Genomic DNA, 23,186 nt, shown 5'->3' with positions numbered 1-23,186 from the left:
GTCGGAGAAGCTTTATGCAAAGTTCTCCAAATGTGACTTCTGGCTGCGGGAGGTTCAATTTCTAGGACATGTTGTCAATCAGAAAGGGATATTGGTCGATCCGACCAAGATTGAGGCGGTGATGAGTTGGGAGGTGCCGAAGTCACCTTCTGAGATCAGGAGCTTCCTTGGGTTGGCAGGGTATTATCGGAGATTCATCAAGGATTTCTCCAAGATCGCAGTGCCACTCACCAGATTGACCCGGAAGGGTGTTGCATTCTCATGGGGGCTCGATCAGCAGACCTCCTTTGAGACACTTCGCCAAAGGTTGTGCGAAGCCCCGGTATTAGCTCTCCCGGAAGGGATGGAAGATTTTGTAGTATATTGTGACACATCGATTTCGGGACTGGGTGCAGTGTTGATGCAGAGGGGTCATGTGATAGCGTATGCGTCGAGGCAGCTGAAGCCTCATGAGGCGAGATACCCCACGCATGATTTAGAGTTGGGAGCAGTAGTGTTCGCTCTCAAGATTTGGCGTCACTACCTGTATGGGGTTCGATGTACGATCTATACGGACCATAAGAGCTTGAAGTATTTGATGGATCAGCCCAACCTAAATATGCGTCAGAGGAGGTGGCTGGATGTGGTCAAGGATTATGATTGTGAGATTCTGTACCACCCAGGTAAGGCTAATGTGGTAGCCGACGCGTTGAGCCGCAAGGCGGAGAGCACTCCATTGCGAGATGTATGCTTGAGACTGACTGTGATGACTCCTGTATTGGATGCTATTCATGGGGCACAGGCCGAAGCGGTGCGACCAGAAATGCAGAAGAAAGAGCGGGTTGTGGGGTTAATTTCAGAGTTCGTTCAGGATGGTCGAGGGCTTATGACGTTTCAGGGCCGGATTTGGGTACCGTTCGTGGGCGGTACACGTATCACTTTGATGGAAGAGGCTCATAGATCGAAATTCTCGATCCATCCCGGTGCTACGAAGATGTATTTGGACTTGAGGAAAGAGTATTGGTGGCCCTGTATGAAGAGGGACGTCGCATGGTTCGTCGAGAGGTGCTTGACCTGTCGTAGGGTTAAGGCTGAGCACCAGAGACCGCATGGCAAGTTACAGCCATTGGAGATCCCCGAGTGGAAGTGGGAACAGATCACTATGGATTTCATCACCAAATTGCCGAGGACTGCCAGGGGAGTTGATGCAATTTGGGTGATTGTGGATAGGTTGACGAAGAGTGCACACTTCCTTGCCATCAGTGAGAGTTCTTCAGCGGAGAAGTTGGCGGAGATATATGTGAGAGAGGTGGTATCTCGGCATGGGGTACCGATTTCGATTGTTTCAGACCGTGATGTGCGTTTCACTTCCAGGTTCTGGAAGAAATTTCATGAGGAGCTGGGTACTAAATTGCATTTTAGTACCGCATACCATCCCCAGACAGACGGTCAGAGCGAACGGACGATTCAGACGCTGGAGGACATGCTTCGAGCATGTGTATTAGACTTCGGGGGTAGCTGGGATGCGTATTTACCCTTAGCAGAGTTTTCCTACAACAACAGCCATCATTCGAGCATTGGTATGCCACCTTTTGAGCTGTTGTATGGTAGGAGGTGTCGGACCCCCATTTGCTGGGGAGAGGTGGGACAGAGAGTGATGGGCAGCACGGAGATCGTGCTCCAGACGACAGAGCAGATTCAGCAAGTGAGACAAAGGTCATTGACTGCCCAGAGCCGACAGAAGAGTTATGCAGACAGGCGCCGATCCGAGCTGGAATTTCAGGTCGGCGACTTCGTTCTCCTGAAGGTCTCTCCTTGAAAAGGAGTGATTCGATTCAGGAAGAGGGGAAAATTGGGGCCCCGGTATATTGGGCCGTTTCGTGTGATTGCAAGGATAGGTCGGGTAGCCTATCGGTTGGAGTTGCCAGCGGAGTTGGGTCAAATCCACGACACTTTTCATGTGTCGCAGTTGAGGAAGTGCATAGCCGATGAGTCGGCAGTGGTTCCATTGGAGAATATTCAGGTGGATGCGAGCCTGAATTACGCGGAGAGACCAGTGGCTATCAGAGATCGGAAGATCAAGGTTCTGAGGAACAAGGAGGTACCTCTGGTGTTGGTTCAATGGCAACACCGTAAGGGATCGGAAATGACTTGGGAACCGGAACGCGAGATGCGGGAGCAACATCCGGAACTATTTGCAGAGTGAGACTTCGAGGGCGAAGTCTAATCCAAGTGGGGGAGAGTTGTAACAGCCCGAAATCTCAGGTATTGTTTAATTATGTTTTTGGGGTGAGTTAAGAGGGGACTCGGAGAGTTGGAGCCTAGACTCGCCGAGTAGGATCGCAGACTTGGTCGCGGGTCCGCGACTGGACTCGACGAGTCCAGATATGGACTCGGCGAGTCGACGCTGTTCAGCAGAAACCCTAACCGTTCGGTTTTGGATCGTATATAATGCTCTTATAGGCCGTCATTGTCCGTCTTTAGTCGATTGAGAGGAACCCTAAACGGCTGTGGGCATCTAGAGCAAGATTGGAGGATATTAGGGCTTGAAGAAATTGTTGGGCAAGGAGGAGAAGGGTTTTGGCTAAAGGAACAGCAAGGGATTCGAGTTCTGCGGTTTGGAGACACAGAGAGGGCATATTCCAGGTAATATTTCGGATTCCTTTCTGTTATTTTGATGTGTATGCGAATCTAGGGTTTTTGAAACCCATTTAGTGATTGGATGGGTTATTATGTTATTACCCAGACGTTTATACCCCAGTAATAAGGTGTTTAGAAGTCCAGAAAGTCCCATGATTGTATATCTCGGGACCATATGTAATTCAGGGAGCAGTTGATCATCTGCATGGCATGGACTCGCCGAGCTGTTCTTCAGACTCGGCGAGTAGCTTGAAGATTTACTGGGACTCGCCGAGTTGTTCTTCAGACTCGGCGAGTGGAGTCGGGGTGGCCCCGCGATTCTTCCAGGAGTAACTCGTCGGGACGAGGAGGATACTCGACGAGTAGATAAGGAATCTCAGAAAGTTGGAGGACGTCTAGACTCGCCGAGTCGCCATGGTACTCGCCGAGTCCGGTCGAGTTGACCGTTGACCGTTGACCAGAGTTGACCTAAGTCTGACTTCTTAGGGATAGTCACACTTAGAAGATATAAGTATTGATGAGATATGTGATGTTATAGGGAGGTTGTAGCTCGTCGGTTGTGCACGAGTCATTTCGGGATTTGCTAGCGTTCAGCTTTTACGAGGTGAGTCTTCTCACTATACTGTACCCGGAAGGGTTTGACTGTGTGACCGGAAGGTCGGATATGATATGTGATATGTATGCTATATGTGGTAAGATATTTGTTATATGTGCTATGTATGTTATGCGGGCCGGAAGGCAATATGTTATGGGCCGGAAGGCGAATATGTTATGGGCCGGAAGGCGTGGTATTGATGACCGGAAGGTCAGGGCCTGGAAAGGCGTATGTGCGTAAGTTGTATATTGGAGTTTGTGTAAGATATCCATGATTTGAGTGGAAATAATTGAGATAATCATAAAGGAAATAGATTATGCTTACCAAAGGTGGAGGAAACTCTCAAGATCAGCCCTTGAATCTCGGATTTCTAGAGAGAGAGAGTGAGAGAGAAAGGAGTTTGATCTTCTTGTGAAATGAGAACAAATGAGAGAAAAAATGAGGAGAGAGGATGAATATCCAGCTCTCAAAGCATGGAGATGGCTTGTGAGGGAGGTAAAAAGTACAAGGTATGGTGGAGAGGAGTGTGGGTTGTCATGGAGTGGGTGTGGGGGTTGCTTGCGTCATAACTAAGGTAAGGTCAACACTCTTCTTTTTGTACTTTACCAACTCCTTTTTAAATATGATTTTATCCTTAAAATGTGATTAAATCATTAATTTAGGGGTCTTATAATTAAAAATAAAGTTTTGGGTGAAAATCCTATGTTAAAATAATTAAAAATGGGTTTAAAACGCGAAAATATGCAAAAATGGGCGAAAAATGTAACTTCCAGCGAGTTTCTTCGGACCTAGGCCGAAGCTCGGTCCCTAGGCCGAAGTCCGGTCAGGTGGAGCTTGATTCGGACGCGGGTGGCTGGTCTCGGAAGCGAAGGCGCGAGCCAGAAGAAGGGGCGAGGCGAGGGTCTGGTCCGAGGCTCGGTCCGAAAGGAGGCAGTCCGACGCGAAGGCAAGGTTCGGCCTGAGGTCAGGCTAGAACCGAAGGTACTGTTGTGAACAGTAATGAACAGTACTTTCGGTTCGGATTTTCCCTTCTATGCTGGTTCGGTTCGGACCTTCCTTCAGTGCTGGGTTCGGTTCGGATGAACAGTGATTTCGGTTCAGCTCATGAACAGTACTTTCGGTTCAGACCCTCATGAATAGTGCTTTCGGTTCGGTTCATGAATAGTACTTTCGGTTCGGAGGGTTCGTTTCCTTAAGTCCGTTTTTCGCGTAGACTTCCGTTCTTGGGCTATTTTTCGCCAAATTCGAGGGTCGGGATGCCCCGAGTGATTATAGAAAGTTGGGAGAGATTTCGAGAGAGATTTGAGAGAGATTCCTCATTCTCAGAGAGATTTGGGAGAGATTTGACGTACTTGGAGAGATTTCGCATACGAAGAGATACGTGAGAGAGATTTCACATACTTAGAGAGATTTGGGAGAGATTTGACATACTTGGAGAGATTTGGGAGAGATTTGACATACTTGGAGAGATTTCACATACAAAGAGATATGTGGGAGAGATTTCACATACTTAGAGAGATTTGGGAGAGATTTGACATACTTGGAGAGATTTGGGAGAGATTTGACATACTTGGAGAGATTTGGGAGAGATTTGACATACTTGGAGAGATTTCACATACAAAGAGATATGTGGGAGAGATTTCACATACTTAGAGAGATTTGGGAGAGATTTGACATACTTGGAGAGATTTGGGAGAGATTTGACATATAGGGAGATAGAGTGAAAACGATTGAGAGTGTTTTCGTGTGTGATGAATGAGAGTGTTCGGCTTCCCAATGCAAGGTCTTTAGACCCCGTTGTGCCATAATTTAGGATCTTACGCACTCCCTATGAGTATGCAACATTGTTTTATTGTTTTTGTTCATTGTTTAGCACTAATGTTAAGGAAATTTAAACACATGAAGTTTCCAAGTGGTGTATTCTCATTAAAATAGTGAGTTGTACAGTATTTACATAATATACACCCTATCATACAAGGTTTTAATTGAGTTGACCGGTTTGACTCGTTGACCTTGACCGGCTTAGACTTGACCCGATTTTGACTATTGTCACATCATCCCCCCGTTAGAGGGAATTTCGTCCCGAAATTTACGCCTTGGGCCAGGGCTTTAAGGGTTTAGGAAAAGGTGCGGGTACTTTTGCTTCATTTGGTCTTCGCGCTCCCAGGTGAACTCAGGTCCTCGTTTAGCGTTCCATCGAACCTTCACGATGGGAATACGACTTTGTTTCGTTCTTTTGACCTCCCGATCCATAATCTCTACTGGCTCCTCTACGAAGTGGAGATTTTCGTCAACTTCGATCTCATCGAGAGGTATTACAAGTGTCTCGTCGGACAGACATTTCTTCAGGTTCGATACGTGAAAGGTGGGATGTACTTTATCGAGTTCTTGAGGTAATCGAAGTTTGTACGCCACAGGACCAATCCTGGCGAGGATTTCGAACGGTCCAATGTACCTCGGGTTTAGTTTCCCACGTTTGCCGAAGCGTATCATTCCTTTCCAAGGGGAAACTTTTAGTAACACACGATCACCAACCTGGAATTCCAAAGGTTTGCGTTGCTTATCCGCGTAACTCTTTTGTCGATCTCGGGAGGCCTTCAGCCTTTCTCGAATTTGAACAATCTTTTCTGTGGTCTCCCTTATGATTTCAGGACCAGTGAGGGTGCTATTCGGAATTTGCCCCCTAGCTAACTGAGTATCCCCCACTTCAGCCCAACATAGGGGTGATCTGCACTTGCGACCGTAAAGAGCTTCGAATGGAGCGACTTTAATGCTGGTGTGATAACTGTTATTGTAGGAGAATTCAATCAGCGGCAAATGGGTATCCCACGCTTTACCGAAGTCTATCACACATGCTCTCAACATGTCTTCTAAGGTCTGTATAGTGCGCTCGCTCTGCCCATCAGTTTGTGGGTGGTAGGCCGTACTCATGTCTAGCCTAGTACCCAAGGATTTCTGCAGGGACTGCCAAAATCTCGAAGTGAACCTACTATCTCGATCTGAGATGATAGATATTGGTACACCATGCAGTCGCACAACCTCCTTGAGGTATATTCTGGTTAACTTCTCCATCTTGTCAGTTTCTTTTATTGGTAGGAAGTGCGCAGACTTGGTCAATCTGTCTACGATTACCCATATAGTGTCAAATCCGCTCGAAGTCTTAGGCAGCTTGGTTATGAAGTCCATGGTTATCCGCTCCCACTTCCATTCCGGTATATCAGGCTGCTGTAGTAGTCCTGAGGGTTTCTGGTATTCCACCTTGACCTTGGCGCAAGTCAGGCACTTGCCCACATATGTAGCAATCTCGGCTTTCATATTTGGCCACCAATATAACTTTTTGAGGTCTAGATACATCTTATCTGACCCTGGATGAATGGAGTATCGAGTCTTGTGTGCTTCGTTCATGACCACGTCTCGGATCCCACCGAACTTCAGTGTCCAGATCCGGTTACTGAGATAACAGGTTCCGTCGTCCTTGACTTCTAAGCTCTTATCCATTCCCCTTAATGCCTCACCTGCCACATTCTCTGGTTTCAAGGCTTCTAGTTGAGCTTCCCGAATTTGTGTGGCCAGGTGGGAATGGATGGTCATGGTTAAGGATCTTACTCGGCGGCCCGAATATTCCTTTCTGCTTAGGGCATCAGCCACTACATTGGCCTTGCCCGGGTGGTAGCGAATTTCGCACTCGTAGTCGTTTAGCAATTCAACCCATCTCCGTTGTCGCATGTTGAGCTCTTTTTGATTGAGGATATGCTGAAGACTTTTGTGGTCGGTGAAGATGGTACATTTTGTGCCGTAGAGGTAGTGCCTCCAAATCTTTAAAGTGAACACTACCGCTCCCAATTCAAGGTCATGGGTGGTGTAATTAACTTCGTGTGTTTTAAGTTGTCTCGACGCGTAGGCGATGACTTTTCCTCTCTGCATGAGCACGCATCCGAGGCCTTGATTCGAAGCATCGCAGTATACTACGAAGTCGTCAGTTCCTTCTGGAAGAGACAAAATTGGTGCGCTGCACAGGGCTTGTTTTAACGTCTGAAAGGCGGTTTCTTGTTTATCTTCCCACTTAAATACCACACCTTTTTGAGTCAGGGTGGTGAGCGGTTTGGCGATCTTCGAGAAGTTTTGTATGAATCTTTGGTAGTAGCCGGCGAGCCCTAAAAACTGTCGAATTTCCGTCGGCGTTGTAGGTGCTGACCAGTTTTTAATAGCTTGGATTTTTGCGGGATCCACATGTATCCCCTTCTCGCTAACCACATGGCCAAGAAAATTCACTTCTCTAATCCAGAATTCGCATTTAGAGAATTTGGCGTAAAGTTTCTCAGCCCTCAATGTTTCCAAGATTAGCCGGAGATGCTGACGGTGCTCTTCCTCGCTTCGGGAGTAGATTAAAATATCGTCGATGAACACAATCACGAATTTGTCTAAGTAGGGTCGGCACACCCGATTCATCAGGTCCATAAATACCGCCGGTGCGTTCGTTAATCCGAAGGGCATTACCACGAACTCATAGTGCTCGTAGCGAGTTCTGAACGCAGTCTTGGGAATATCCTCTTCTTGTACTCGCAGTTGATGATAACCCGACCTCAAGTCGATTTTTGAAAAGTAGCTTGCTCCTTGGAGTTGGTCAAAGAGGTCATCGATTCGGGGTAAGGGATATCGGTTCTTGACAGTGAGTTTGTTTAGCTCCCGGTAGTCTATGCACATGCGAAAAGATCCGTCCTTCTTCTTTACAAACAAGACCGGTGCTCCCCAGGGTGAGAAGCTTGGCCTGATAAATCCTTTGCTTAACAGTTCATTTAACTGGCTGGAAAGTTCTTGCATTTCTGCCGGTGCTAAACGGTATGGAGCCTTAGCGACGGGGGTAGCTCCTGGGATTAAGTCGATTCGGAATTCGACTTGTCGTGCGGAGGGTACACCTGGAAGATCTTCGGGGAATACATCGGGATAGTTGCACACCTCGGGAATGTCGTTGATATCCTTCACCTCTCGTTTCGTATCTACTATGTGAGCTAGAAATGCGTGGTACTCCTTTCGGAGGTACTTTTGGGCTTTGACGCAAGAGATGACTTGCAAATTTGAACTGGGTTTGTCGCCATAGATGAAGAGGGTTTCGCCATTTGGCAGATTAAGGCGAACGGCCCTTTCGTAACATAGAATGTCGGCACGATGTGAACTTAACCAATCCATACCGATGATTATGTCAAAGCATTTTATCGTGACCGGCATCAGGTCTACTTTAAACGAATGGTTGTCTAGAGTGAGGGTACACCCTGAGTATATATCATTAGTGTGCTCTTCTTTCCCATTAGCCATTTCTACTACGTATGTATCTTTTAATGAATGAGGGGTTTGTTTTAGTAATCGTTTGAATTCATGGCTCACAAAACTCCTCTTTGCTCCACTATCAAATAGTACGCATGCATATGTGTTATTGAGGAGAAACGTACCAGAAACCACCGAGGGATCTTTGATTGCTTCTCCGTGTCCCATTGTCAGGACTTTCCCTACACCTCCAGCATTGGGGCTTCGTACTTTTGGGCAGTTTCTTTTGAAGTGCCCTATCTCACCACATCCGTAACAGGTTCGACTTGCTCCGGTGTTAGTGGCCGGGGTGTCTTGAGGGGCGGATTGGGCTGGCACTTTACAAAATCGGGCAGTGTGCCCCTTCCGGTTGCAATTTCTGCAATGCATTTCCCGACAAGCACCGGTATGGTGGAAGTTGCACTTGTTGCACTTGGGAAGGGTTCCTGCGTATTGCCTTGGTGGCGCTGGAGCAGGAGAAATAGTGGCTGCACGGACAGCAACTGTCCGTTTCTTCTTTGCGGGGTCCTGTACCGGTTGTTTCTTTTTAATGTTCCAGAACTTCCTCTTGTTGTTTCCTCCTTTCGATTGGTTGGTGGCGGCGACCATGGTGTCACGGCTGGCCTTATGATCGATAAGTTGTTGTGCCAATTCCTTGGCACTTTCAAAGGTAGTAGGTTTCGAGGCCAGAACACTGTCATGAATCTGGGGTGACAGCCCCCAAAGGTATCGTTCTACCTTTTTCTCCTCCGGAGTGACCATTGCAGGACAGAGGAGTGCTAGGTCATTGAATCGGTCGGTATAAGCTTCGAGATCCATCCCCGACATCTTGAGATTCCATAGTTCCTCTTCGAGCTTTTGTATTTCTCCCCTCGGGCAATACTCTTTTAGCATCAGCGCTTTTAAGTTCTCCCAGCCGATGGAGTTAGCCACTGCAGGCGTAAGTGACTTAACTCGGCCATTCCACCAAGTAAGAGCTTTTCTTGTGAAAGTGAATGCCGCATACTTGACCTTGCTTGCCTCGGGGCAAGCACAGATTTCGAAGACTGCTTCGGTCCTTTCGAACCATTGCATCAGCGCTATGACACCCCCGCTCCCGTCGAAGGGATCGGGTTTGCCATTAGTGAAGTCTTTGTATGTACACTCCTTGGTGCGCCCTGTGCTGTCCCCCTGGTTCGAGTTAGTATTCCCGGATCCGGAACCGCCGGAACCGTTTGTACCCATTTGCGACATTGCTGCCGCCACGGCTGCTGTTACTGCAGCCTGAAACATCACCAGATCAAACTCCGGAGGTGGCGGCGGAGTGGGCGGTGCTGAGTTTCCAGAAGGTCTTGGTCTTTTCCTTGGTGGCATGGTTCTGACATAAGAAAATAAAAAGAAAGACTTGGCAGTAAGACTTCAATGGTGATACGAGTCGGGCGTTACTTGTTTCATCTCAATTGTATTTTGTCCGAGTTTATTAGTTTAGAAGGCAATTAATTGTCAAGTTTATGCAATTAAACTTATGCATTAATTAGTGTTGACTCCAGCAGAGTCAAGTGCTTGGTTTGTGTCAGCATTAAAAGAAATAAAATACAAACCACATTCATTGATAATTTGCTAGTACATAATATTCTTAGGAATTTGACCTCATAAGGGTCTACATTACATCATAGTAAAAGATAAAGTTTTGGCAGTACAAAAGTCCCTTTGACTAGTGGGATCACTTAGTCGCGAGGTCAACCTATTCGCAACAAAGAGTAGCACCAACGCATACTCGAAATCCTAGGTTTATAACAAACTATAAGTAGCGCGAACGCTACTCGTGGCGTGAAGCATCTGATCCATGGTGGCCCTGGGATGAGGTCGAGGCTCCCTGAAGCTCCGCAATCCGGCGCTCAGCCGCGATCACCCTCTCCTCGAGAGCTGCGTGCCTCACCTGGTACTCCCTTACCTCCGCTCGAGCGGCGGTAAGGTCCTCGATGAGTCGGTCCAATGGATAGAAGTCCCTCTCCAAATCCCGGGTGCGTGCATCGGTGGCTGCCGTAATAGCGCTGAGATTTCGAATCTGGTCTGCCATTTCCCTACTCTGGTTTCCCAAGTTCGTGATGTGCTGGGTCATAACGGGGAGAGCTCTGTCAGCCGGTCCCCCGTGACTGAGGTCATAATAACCTCGTTGGTCGCCATAGGGTGACCTCTGGCGCTGTTGCCGACTCCACCTCTCGATCATGGTTGCCCAACGGGGCTCAGGCCCATTGTGCCCCCAGCGGTTTGCAGGCACCCTAGCAATGTAAGGAGGGTTGAAGACTTCCTCCTCTGGCTCTTCTTCACTTCCCTCCTCATCCATGTCCACCTCGTCGTCTTCCTCTTCTTCTTCTTCTTCATCTACCTCCTCTTCTTCTTCCTCGGGCTCTTCTTCGGGATCCTCTTCGGGATCTTCTTCAATCAGCTCTTCAGGCTCTTCCTCAATCCAGCCGGCATTTCCCTGGTTGGGAAAGTATGGGTCTCCTGGTAGGTGAAATCCTGCCATGTCGTCTGCGCGAGAATAGAGGGGTAAGAAGCGGATAGCGGTAGATATTAATAATATTGCGATATAGCAACATACAAATACTCCTATAGTATTTTAAATATTTAGATTTGGTTCTTATAACACTCTTTGTAGGGTGAAGTTAAGTTATTAGACTTGTTTCCCTCCTACGACTATCCCCCGATATGAGTAAGTCACTTTCCGGACTAATATAGTTGATCAGGCTATATCCTTCCCAAAACTGATTACTCATACCAAGGCATACTCGTAGCGTTCAACTCCTCTTCTTTTAGTTTATGTTCTTCTAGTTATGACACTACGCGCGTATGCAATGCATGTAGGTATACTTTTAAACAGAACTTATTTGTTTTCAAAAAGTATAACCGGTTAGAATGTTTTGAAAATCAGAGACTCTTAGTCCCAAATGTGTTTATAGTTTGTATATCCTATGTTGTTTGATATACTTAATTCACTATAAACCGTGCTCTGATACCAATCTGTCGCACCCCCGAACCAAGGATGGCGGAAACGTCCGGGGGTGGAGGACTTCATGTGTAGTATCATAACAACAATGGCAATAGTGAAGAAAGTAAACACAATCAACATATATATAATTGAAAGAGTTACATCAATGTATGGATTACATGTTTCATAATCAATTACAATATGTTGACAAAATATGATAAGTTTGACGCCTCAACGTCCCATCCTCAAAAGTACTTTGATACCTATTTAGCGATTTCCTGAGAATACAAGTAGTTTGAAAAAGTGTCAACACAAAGGTTAGTGAGTTCATAAGTTTTTGACAGTAAGAGTTGGAAAGTCGATCTTTATAATGAGTTGCATGCTACCAAGAAAATCCAATATTTTCCTTATAAAAGTTATGTAGTCCTAATTACTAGGACATAAGGTATACAAATGAAGTATATAATTGTTGATGAAAAAGGTGGTTTTTAGAATCGTCATAAAACCATTTTTGATATGAAGGCGTATAAGTATTTTTTCCATACTTAAAGTAATTTCAGTAGGCTAAATGAACATGACTCGCTAATTTAAAGTTAGAACCCGTAAATCTTATGATTGTTAATACCCCATGTGAGCTATTATAACCATACTTGACTTGGGTGGCCTCATAATGCGACGTTCTTCAGGCGTCGCCGTTAAATGACACTTGTCACCACAGACCTGCCGGTCTAGCTGTAGCGAGCAGCTCTGGTGTGGGTTTGTCAAACTCAATATAGATCTATACACAACTATCACGTTCTCCTTACAAGAGACTCTGGTTACAATTTACAGGACTTTTTGGTTTTGTTACTTTGGAAGTAACCCGAAGGGAATGACTCACAAATTTATTCATTAACAAATTTACGGGAACTAAACGGAAAATCTTTGATAAATGAGTTTAAGAGGTAATGATACATAAACTATACCTATTATAGTTTATCCAAAACGTTTGTCGTATATAAGAATTCTTTTATGAAAAAGCGTTAGGATTATAAAATCCATTAAACTATGTTCATTATAGTTTATATATGTATACGTGCTCTAAATGAATGAATAATCTTATCATGAATGACTTATTTTCAGTTTAAGATGATAAAATTTACAACATATCACATTCAATACTTAGAACCTGGCATTATACACTTTGCTCAACATAATACAAAGTGTTGTAAAAATTACAAGCTGTTAACAATTTTTCAGCCTTTCTACACTGTTTTTGAAAATTCATAGAAAAATCATACGAAGTCGAAAACTAAATCCGTAAACTCTGGGAGTTCCCGAAATGTGTCTAGTTTACTCATAATTTTTATCATGATTTTTAATGACCTGAAACTTAGGTGGAAAAGTCCATATTCACAGACTGGTCCGGATTGGTGTTTGAAATGATAGGCAGTTTTGTAAAAATCACCATAAATTGTAGAAAAATCGTATGGAGATGTGCAAGTAGTCATTTTAAAGCTAAGAAGTGGAACTACATGCACCTAAAACAGTTTTGAAAAATAAAATGTTTAAGGTGTCCAAAACAGTCCGTGAATGGAGTCTAACTTTTCTGATGAAAGCTGTTAGAAGAATTTAGATATGTTCTTGATGTTTTGACTTGTATTCCCCCCCTAAAAACTTGAGAAAACATGAAAATGTAGGGGTATGAACTCACCTTGTGTGATTTCAGTGGATAAGTGTTGAAGAAGAGAAGTGTTCAACCCAAGAACACTAGAGGAATCGCTTGAAGATTCGAAGCTCTAACACAAATATAATGGAGTTTGTGTAAGATATCCATGATTTGAGTGGAAATAATTGAGATAATCATAAAGGAAATAGATTATGCTTACCAAAGGTGGAGGAAACTCTCAAGATCAGCCCTTGAATCTCGGATTTCTAGAGAGAGAGAGTGAGAGAGAAAGGAGTTTGATCTTCTTGTGAAATGAGAACAAATGAGAGAAAAAATGAGGAGAGAGGATGAATATCCAGCTCTCAAAGCATGGAGATGGCTTGTGAGGGAGGTAAAAAGTACAAGGTATGGTGGAGAGGAGTGTGGGTTGTCATGGAGTGGGTGTGGGGGTTGCTTGCGTCATAACTAAGGTAAGGTCAACACTCTTCTTTTTGTACTTTACCAACTCCTTTTTAAATATGATTTTATCCTTAAAATGTGATTAAATCATTAATTTAGGGGTCTTATAATTAAAAATAAAGTTTTGGGTGAAAATCCTATGTTAAAATAATTAAAAATGGGTTTAAAACGCGAAAATATGCAAAAATGGGCGAAAAATGTAACTTCCAGCGAGTTTCTTCGGACCTAGGCCGAAGCTCGGTCCCTAGGCCGAAGTCCGGTCAGGTGGAGCTTGATTCGGACGCGGGTGGCTGGTCTCGGAAGCGAAGGCGCGAGCCAGAAGAAGGGGCGAGGCGAGGGTCTGGTCCGAGGCTCGGTCCGAAAGGAGGCAGTCCGACGCGAAGGCAAGGTTCGGCCTGAGGTCAGGCTAGAACCGAAGGTACTGTTGTGAACAGTAATGAACAGTACTTTCGGTTCGGATTTTCCCTTCTATGCTGGTTCGGTTCGGACCTTCCTTCAGTGCTGGGTTCGGTTCGGATGAACAGTGATTTCGGTTCAGCTCATGAACAGTACTTTCGGTTCAGACCCTCATGAATAGTGCTTTCGGTTCGGTTCATGAATAGTACTTTCGGTTCGGAGGGTTCGTTTCCTTAAGTCCGTTTTTCGCGTAGACTTCCGTTCTTGGGCTATTTTTCGCCAAATTCGAGGGTCGGGATGCCCCGAGTGATTATAGAAAGTTGGGAGAGATTTCGAGAGAGATTTGAGAGAGATTCCTCGTTCTCAGAGAGATTTGGGAGAGATTTGACGTACTTGGAGAGATTTCGCATACGAAGAGATACGTGAGAGAGATTTCACATACTTAGAGAGATTTGGGAGAGATTTGACATACTTGGAGAGATTTGGGAGAGATTTGACATACTTGGAGAGATTTCACATACAAAGAGATATGTGGGAGAGATTTCACATACTTAGAGAGATTTGGGAGAGATTTGACATACTTGGAGAGATTTGGGAGAGATTTGACATACTTGGAGAGATTTGGGAGAGATTTGACATACTTGGAGAGATTTCACATACAAAGAGATATGTGGGAGAGATTTCACATACTTAGAGAGATTTGGGAGAGATTTGACATACTTGGAGAGATTTGGGAGAGGTTTGACATACTTGGAGAGATTTGGGAGAGATTTGACATACTTGGAGAGATTTGGGAGAGATTTGACATACTTGGAGAGATTTCACATACAAAGAGATATGTGGGAGAGATTTCACATACTTAGAGAGATTTGGGAGAGATTTGACATACTTGGAGAGATTTGGGAGAGATTTGACATACTTGGAGAGATTTGGGAGAGATTTGACATACTTGGAGAGATTTCACATACAAAGAGATATGTGGGAGAGATTTCACATACTTAGAGAGATTTGGGAGAGATTTGACATACTTGGAGAGATTTGGGAGAGATTTGACATATAGGGAGATAGAGTGAAAACGATTGAGAGTGTTTTCGTGTGTGATGAATGAGAGTGTTCGGCTTCCCAATGCAAGGTCTTTAGACCCCGTTGTGCCATAATTTAGGATCTTACGCACTCCCTATGAGTATGCAACATTGTTTTATTGTTTTTGTTCATTGTTTAGCACTAATGTTAAGGAAATTTAAACACATGAAGTTTCCAAGTGGTGTATTCTCATTAAAATAGTGAGTTGTACAGTATTTACATAATATACACCCTATCATACAAGGTTTTAATTGAGTTGACCGGTTTGACTCGTTGACCTTGACCGGCTTAGACTTGACCCGATTTTGACTATTGTCACACTATTAGGGTTATCTAACAAGGAAACCCTAATTTGGATGCTTAAGCCCTAAGCAACCCATGGACTCCTTTCCTTAAAGGCCTTGGACGATTTCTAATGGGTTTCCCCATAGAATTCGTCCAACCTTATTATATAAGGCAATCCATAGCCCAATTGCAATTATCTTATAATTACAATTCCAGTCCCTTAAATTTAATTAATCTCTTTTAGTCACAAAACTAATTACCAATTAATTCTTGACTAATATTAATTAAACAATATGATTTCTCCTTTAATATATTATTCTCATAATATATTAATAAATCATATTTAATCCTTTCTCTCCATAATTCATCCTATCAAGTTGCTTTGGTGAAGGCAACGCAAAAGGACCATGCACCATCGGGTTGAACTTTCCAGAAGGCTTAATCATGGCAATATGAGCCATAAAAATCCTAACTTTATGAAGTTACACACCTTATTCAAGCCCTACTCCATTTTAGGTCAAAAAGGACAAAAAAATAAGATCTTGTTTCATTGCATGTCTCCAAAACACTCTTTGGCTTTATATCCAAAAGATAAAACACTCTCGGGTAACATAATATTGATAAAGTTGCAAGCTTTATCTAAATTAATCCTTCTCTCTACTTTCACCAAAACCATAAAAGGAACCAAAAAGCATAAATTGTGCTAGATCTAAGAAGTTAAACCATCAAGATAGAGATTTAAACACTTACAAAGGTCCAAAAGATGCACAAGATGTTGGACCTCTTCAAGAATCACTTCACAAGCCCAAGGGATGATACTCTTCTTCCAATAATGCTACCAAACACACCAAGAATTCTTAGAGAAGAAAAGGAGGCTAGGTTTTTGCGTTTTTGCAAGAATGCTTCCAGAGGGATTGAAGTTGGGTTGAAGGAAGCCCTAACCCTATCATTCCTTAAATAGAGCTGAAAAATCGAGCCCTGCGATTTTTTTGGGCTCTTACGACGCCACACCATGACATAAATGGACACCACGTCGTGGTGACAAGGAAATCACCACGTCGGGGTAAGCCCATCACCACGTCATTGTTTGGGCTAAATGACAAAATCCAACTTTTGACCTAACACTCAAGATATACGTTCATAACAGGATTTAGATGTTATAATTTTAAACTTAATAAACTTTCAATAAATATAAATTAAATCTTATGGGTAAAATAGTTTTTTTTTTTTTTTTTTTTAATTTATAAGGACTAAAGACACAATAAAATTACTTAAAAAAGATCACATCTACAATTATATAAATGTTTGGACTTTACCAACAAAAAGGACAAACTATACGTCCTACTTTTGTAATTTTCTCTATGTTTTATGTTTTTAGGGTTGATTGACGGAGACTCCTATATAGTTATTTTACTACCACGCAGTACACCGTTTTCCTTTAAAAGATAGATGAATGCAACGAATCTGAGCCATCCAACTTAGTGGCAGCCCTCCACTCATTTCGTTATGATTTTCTTTTCTTTCCTTAGTCTATCATATTTCTTATTACCCAGATCTGTTTTGCATTCACCAACTCATTAGACACTTACAAAGTCAAATTTTCGTAATCTTTTACAAGAAATTAGACCTGGTTTTCTGAATTTGTTTGCTTTTAAGTTCAAATTAACTCTTATTTGATTCGATTTGTTGGAAAGCATCTGGATTTCATTGAATTTGATTTCCTGTAAAAAGCAACAAATCTCAGATCTGAGTTCGATGACTTATGTTGCTAATAAGAGTTCTGGTTTTGTTCTATATATGGTAAATGGGTGCAGATTTGACCTTTTTGTTTTAGATGTAGACATGCACATCCTTGATGTAAATATATTTCTCGATGTGTTCTTGAGTTTCAGAATTACAGATATCCGTATATTTCAAGAATTTCTAAGAATTTGTCATTCTGGACGGGTTCTCTTGAAATGCGTTACGACGAATACAAAATAAAATACATAATCTAAAGGTAATTTTGTTTATTTTGATCTATATGAATTTGCTTTTGATGTTTACCATTGCTTTGATTTGTACATAACTGTGTTGTCAAATGTGTAGGGCATGAATCAAAGTATATCAAAGAAATTAATTAAAGTATCTTAAAGAAATTAAAATGCTAAGTGGATATGAAGACGATGAAAATAAAGATTTGTGGCTAATTAATTTGAATCGAGGTGTATCAAAGAAATTATTGAAAGAGTAGCAAGAAAGAAATGTAATTTTTTTTGAACTATAGAAGAAAGCTAATTATGTATAGCTTGATTTTTTGTTGGATTTGTTTTATTTCACAAATTATGTATTCTGCTACTTTTAAATCATTTTAAATTCTGTTATGTTTATTTTATGTAGTTATTTTAGATTGTGTTGTTATGAGACATACTTTCTATCATGTTCTTTGGATTATATTGGATTTGAATTCATAGGTTTAAGAAAGTTTTTAGCAGTTGAATTTTCTTATACAGTAAATAATGAATAATAATAATAACAGTCGATGGTTCTTAATATTAGTAGAATGTTCCTATAAATAGCAAAAGTTGAAAAACAAAATGAAAAATGACGAGTAATATGGTTTTTTTACATGTATTTAATATGGTTTTTTTACATGTATTTAAGTTCCAAATCTTGGCACTTAGACTCAATGGAGTCCTAAAAAGAGTGTTGAACACCACATCGAGCTCCACATAAAACATCGACATGTCGAGGTGAAGGGGTGATGTTCCCTCTTTGGCAAGCTCAACATCAGCCTCCACCTCATATATGCTGAGCTCCACCACTTCCCACTCCCTTCTATTAGTGAAGGGTCAAACATTAAATAAAACTTGTTATTAAGAGTTTTATTGGCAAAATATTCTTTTATGTATTAAAGTTATGTTTGACACGTGTTATATATATATATATATATATATATATATATATATATATATATATATATATATATATAGAGAGAGAGAGATTTTTTTAGATTGTAATATTTAGCAGACTAAAAAATAGTTTTTAAGTTAGTTTATAAGATATCATTAAAAAAACTATTCAAACCATCGTATCAAAGAGCTTAAGGATTTTTTTTTAACTTTTTCAAATATAGTCTTAACAATAATAATAATAATAATAATAATAATAATAATAATAATAATAATTATCCATGTTAACCCTAATTTAAATTTTAAAAGTTAGGTCGTCTCCTTTAAACTTTTTCTTTGAACTAGAAACGATTCCTTACGTTGCGGGGTTGGAAGATATTCCTTTGTAAAGTTTGTTGTTGAATTGTTAAAGTACAATATGTTCAAAAATGAGAACATTTTTATAGATCTAAAGATTAACATGTTTTAACTAGACCTGACCATGACCACTACTCAACTGACCCTTTAAATGTTCTTCCTGGCTACAAATGACATTGATTCAAAAAACACATTCTGCCTATAAATGACACAAAAAATATGTTAATGCAATAAATAGCAACATGCTTCCATTTCTTCTTATTGTAGCATTGTACTTTTTCATGGTTGTATCAACAAGAAATGACTTTTTTTTTGTTCTTCCTTATGTCAATTTGTTCAAAGATGATCTGATATTTCTTTATCTTATTTGTTGAGAGTTGTATACATTTTGTTTCATGACCACTCATAATGTAGCAAGGTTACTTGGAATAACAATGGTGTGTGGAAATTAAGAGACAATTTCATAACTACCAAAATTCACTACACAAATATATCAAAATATAACAGCATGAAACAATAATGAGAATGCAAATTCTTTCATAAATGACATTGTATACTTATAGAATAAAGATTTTTTCAAGAATGACTTACTATAAAACATTGTATTCTTATAGAATGCGACACAAATTCAAAATATGATATTGTATTTTTATAGAATCTGACAGTAAAATTTATTTTTTTGTTTACTTTTTAACCTTAGATTCTTTAATAATGTTAATAATAGATAATTATTTTTTAATAATAAATAAAGTTTCAATGTAATTTCTTTTCTTCCAAATTCAACCTCAATTATTTATATCATATTTGGATATAACCCTGACTTTCTTCTCTTCTTCTAAAGCTCTACTCGTATCCCAAAAACCAAAAAAATCAAAAGGATACGCAATAAATATGAGTGGAGTGTTGGTATTGAAACAACGAATGCCTCTTTTAATCCATGGTTTGAATCATTTGCCAATGTTGGACCCAAATCAAAAAGGTTCATCTTTTACAATTAAGAGTTGGTCATTCTAGGAAAATGAATCAACATTTTTTTTTGGATTTTGTCTCTTAATATCAATAATATCACCATACGATTAGTATCTATAATATGTTTTATGATCAAGAATAGGTGAGAAAGGTGATGCCTTTGAGTGAAATCCGTTAGAATTTGGAGCTCAAAAAATAGAATTTCACTATTGTTTGAACTTTGAATTGTATCTCTTTATTAAAAAAAATCTATTTAAAAGCTTAAAAACATGGCTATTTTTGTCTTTCTCTTTACAAAATCGCATATTTTGCTCTTATATGCAAACATAATTGTGTATTTCATTTTAAAAACCAACTTTCTTGCATAAACCGAAAAAAAAAAAAAAATAATGAATCCTCGTAACATAAACAAGCATCTAATATTTTTGGAGCTCAGAAAGCAAGTGATTATTGAGAAATATGATGCAATTTTTGTCCATCAAAAAAGCAGGATTATCTGCCAACACATGTAATCATCAAAACTATCACTCTCTTTTAAGGTGAAAACAAACAGCTTACAATATTCAAAATGCTTCAAATACAAATTTCAATCTCTTCAAATACAAATTTCAATCTCTTCATGCTGCCACTGGTTTCTGTCAAACAAAATTATTATAATTAATTAATTATTATCAGTAAAAAAAAATAAAGTAGATTTCTATTTTTGATAATATATATAAAGCTCATTGCTATAATCGGTAAAGAAATGTAACTACGTCTCTATTAAGGGTTAAAAATAAAAGCAAGATTTTACTTTGAAAAAACTTATCCAATTATAGAAATATCATCCAAATACAAACTATTTAAATACTATAGAGTAAATTACATGAATGGTCCCTGTCTTACCTAAAAAGACTATTTTACCCTTGATTTTTAATTTTATTAAATAAGGTGAGGTAGGTAAGGTAAGGTGAGGTAGAAGTGGGGTTGACTGTTGGGGGTGTGTTCATTTAAAAAAAAAGCAGGATTATCTGCCAACACATGTAATCATCAAAACTATCACTCTCTTTTAAGGTGAAAACAAACAGCTTACAATATTCAAAATGCTTCAAATACAAATTTCAATCTCTTCAAATACAAATTTCAATCTCTTCATGCTGCCACTGGTTTCTGTCAAACAAAATTATTATAATTAATTAATTATTATCAGTAAAAAAAAATAAAGTAGATTTCTATTTTTGATAATATATATAAAGCTCATTGCTATAATCGGTAAAGAAATGTAACTACGTCTCTATTAAGGGTTAAAAATAAAAGCAAGATTTTACTTTGAAAAAACTTATCCAATTATAGAAATATCATCCAAATACAAACTATTTAAATACTATAGAGTAAATTACATGAATGGTCCCTGTCTTACCTAAAAAGACTATTTTACCCTTGATTTTTAATTTTATTAAATAAGGTGAGGTAGGTAAGGTAAGGTGAGGTAGAAGTGGGGTTGACTGTTGGGGGTGTGTTCATTTAAATAAATTAAAAATCAAGGGCAAAATAGTCTTTTTAGGTAAGACGGAAACCAAACGCGGAACAAAAACAAACAGTAGGAACCTTCCGAGTTAAAAAAATAAGTTAGGGACCAAACGTGCAAATTACCCCAAATCATAGGGACCATTCGTGTAATTTCCTCAATACTATAAATGGGTAGAATTTCAAAGTATAATGAAGTTTTGGGTAAAATTGGGTAGATTTTTCAAAGTGCATTAATAAGAAAAGAAATGTGAAAGTATAATGTTGTAATAGAAAAAAAAATGAAAGTGTTATGCTATAATACACAAATAAATGCTATTTCTTTCACTTAGCCCAAAATTATTGAAAATTTAAGGAAATGAAAATTTTACCTCTTCCTTCTTTCCTCCAGAGAAGAGCTTGTATCCACCATAAATAAATACTCCCCACCCCGTTAAAGAGACAATAACAAACTGAAAACACACACACACACACACACAGATTCATATCATCAGTAGGAGATACATCACAATTTCAAGAATAAGGTCTTTTTTTATCTGATCCCAAACTTATATAGAAATGATATAAAATTTAGAAACAACAATGTTCTATTACTTGTTAATGTTATTAAGTTCTATTAACCTAAGATCACATGAAACCCTAAAATCTTCAATAATCGCATTTTCAGAGAAACAAACTAATATCATGTCTCAACAAAATCCTAAAACTTGCAATCATCTCAATGTAAAAAACAGTTGAAAGATAACCCTCAAATCACACATTTACTAAAAAGAAACATCATGTGAAAACCCTAAAATCTGCAATAATCTAAGAGTTTCAAAAGATCAGACTCAAGTCACACATACGCAACAAAAATAATCTCACAGAATGCGAAAACCCTAAAATAGTTCATCATTTCAAAGTATAAACTGATACAAGATCAAACACGAATCACGATGACTCACATGCTCTTCCTTCCACTTAGACGGACTCATTGGATCTTTCCAGAAGTCAACCTTCGGTGTTCCATGAGGATCTGAAAACAATCAAACACCATTTAAGTCGCGTTCATTTGAGGCACACAGCTCTGAAACTGTGTTTTATAAGAACACATCTAATCTCAATAGTCAAATCCGATTAGTTTGTGTATTTCAATTGGGTGTTAGTGATTGAGAAAGAGAGAGAGAGCTATGGTGTACCGGCGGCGCCAGCGAGGCCACGGCGCTGTATAAGGGAAGCGGCTTGAGAAGCTGATCTAGGAGAAGAAAGTCGGAGAAAAGCTGCAGCTTGACGAGCCGCCAAGGATGAGGCCATTTTTGCAGAAGTGAAGTCGTTTGTTCCGATCGATGGATCGATCTTCCCGTAAATAAAAAATGAAGATTTGGGGGACGGCGACCGAGTACTGAAACAAGAGGAAGAGAGGAAAAGTGAAACGGTGTCGCACGGTGCTTTGTTTAGGTTATAAATTAGGGATATCCACCGAAATGATAACTATTTTTAAGGGTGTTTGGGATTTCACTATTTAAATGAGATTGTGTTTTTTTTTCGAAAGTTAATTGGTCATATTTATAAAAATAATAATAAGATTTAATAAAAGTAAAACCTTCCAAAAAGTTATGTTTTTTCTAAAAAGTTATTGACTAACGATCAAGGTTTTAAATGGCATAAAACATGATTTGACAGCAAAACTAAGCCTCAAACCATGATGAACATTAACAAACTATGACGTTTTTCAAGGCGTGAAAATTTTATATGCATTAAAAAAATAAATAATACAATTATAGAATTATATCAAATATATCTAGTTTTTAGAAATGATATATTGACATTTAAAATGAAACAGTTAACAAAAATTCTTTTGTTTTATGCCCAACTGTATAAAAAATAAAAAATAAAGAAATAAAGAAAAAAAACACCTTGAAAAAACTTTGCACCATAACACGTTAAGTCGCACCTTGAAAAATTATTGGGGTGTCACGCCTAACAAACCGTCTTGGACACTTTGGTAATAGCTACTCTATGTAATTACATCATTTCACACTTTGACAAGCTTTTTAAAACAATGCTAACCAGGAAGACCATCTCTAATGGATTAAACCTTTGGAGAGTTATATGAAATGCCAAGTA

At 39.9% G+C, this 23,186-nt stretch overlaps 1 protein-coding gene and 1 long non-coding RNA gene across 3 annotated transcripts; one reads left to right on the top strand and one right to left on the bottom strand.

Moving 5' to 3' along the window:
• Positions 1–16,707: 16,707 nt before the first annotated feature.
• On the top strand, positions 16,708–17,744 carry LOC145071282 (uncharacterized). Its single transcript, XR_013690357.1, has 2 exons — positions 16,708–17,356; positions 17,446–17,744. It is a non-coding gene; the product is annotated as an uncharacterized LOC145071282 (long non-coding RNA).
• Positions 17,745–19,996: 2,252 nt separating this feature from the next.
• On the bottom strand, positions 19,997–22,542 carry LOC145069173 (uncharacterized). Of its 2 annotated transcripts, XR_013689330.1 has the most exons (5): positions 22,259–22,542; positions 22,025–22,095; positions 21,452–21,532; positions 20,647–20,723; positions 19,997–20,209 (listed from the first exon to the last, which is right to left on the bottom strand). XR_013689330.1 is itself a non-coding variant. In XM_079016126.1 (4 exons), exons 1-4 carry the CDS (start codon positions 22,371–22,373, stop codon positions 20,706–20,708), a joined length of 285 nt encoding a protein of 94 aa, XP_078872252.1. In that variant the 5' UTR covers positions 22,374–22,518; the 3' UTR covers positions 20,598–20,705. The 2 variants fall into 2 exon arrangements, 1 of the variants encoding a protein (XP_078872252.1); XM_079016126.1 differs by lacking the exon at positions 19,997–20,209 and having other exon boundaries at positions 20,598–20,723; positions 22,259–22,518.
• Positions 22,543–23,186: the final 644 nt, after the last annotated feature.

Source organism: Lactuca serriola, chromosome 8 (genome assembly GCF_051521515.1).
Source record: "Lactuca serriola cultivar US96UC23 chromosome 8, Lser_US96UC23_V15, whole genome shotgun sequence".
Lineage (NCBI taxonomy): Eukaryota > Viridiplantae > Streptophyta > Magnoliopsida > Asterales > Asteraceae > Lactuca > Lactuca serriola.
The sequence above is the reverse complement of the archived record's forward strand: the minus strand, read 5'-3'. Positions and strand labels throughout refer to the sequence as shown.

Excerpts from the sequence above, each read along its gene's own strand:
- LOC145069173 (XM_079016126.1), bottom strand. The coding sequence starts at position 22,373 with ATGGCCTCATCCTTGGCGGCTCGTCAAGCTGCAGCTTTTCTCCGACTT. Across the intron at positions 22,096-22,258 it reads TGGCCTCGCTGGCGCCGCCG|ATCCTCATGGAACACCGAAG; the intron begins GTACACCATAGC and ends GATTGTTTTCAG. Across the intron at positions 21,533-22,024 it reads CTAAGTGGAAGGAAGAGCAT|TTTGTTATTGTCTCTTTAAC; the intron begins GTGAGTCATCGT and ends GTGTGTTTTCAG.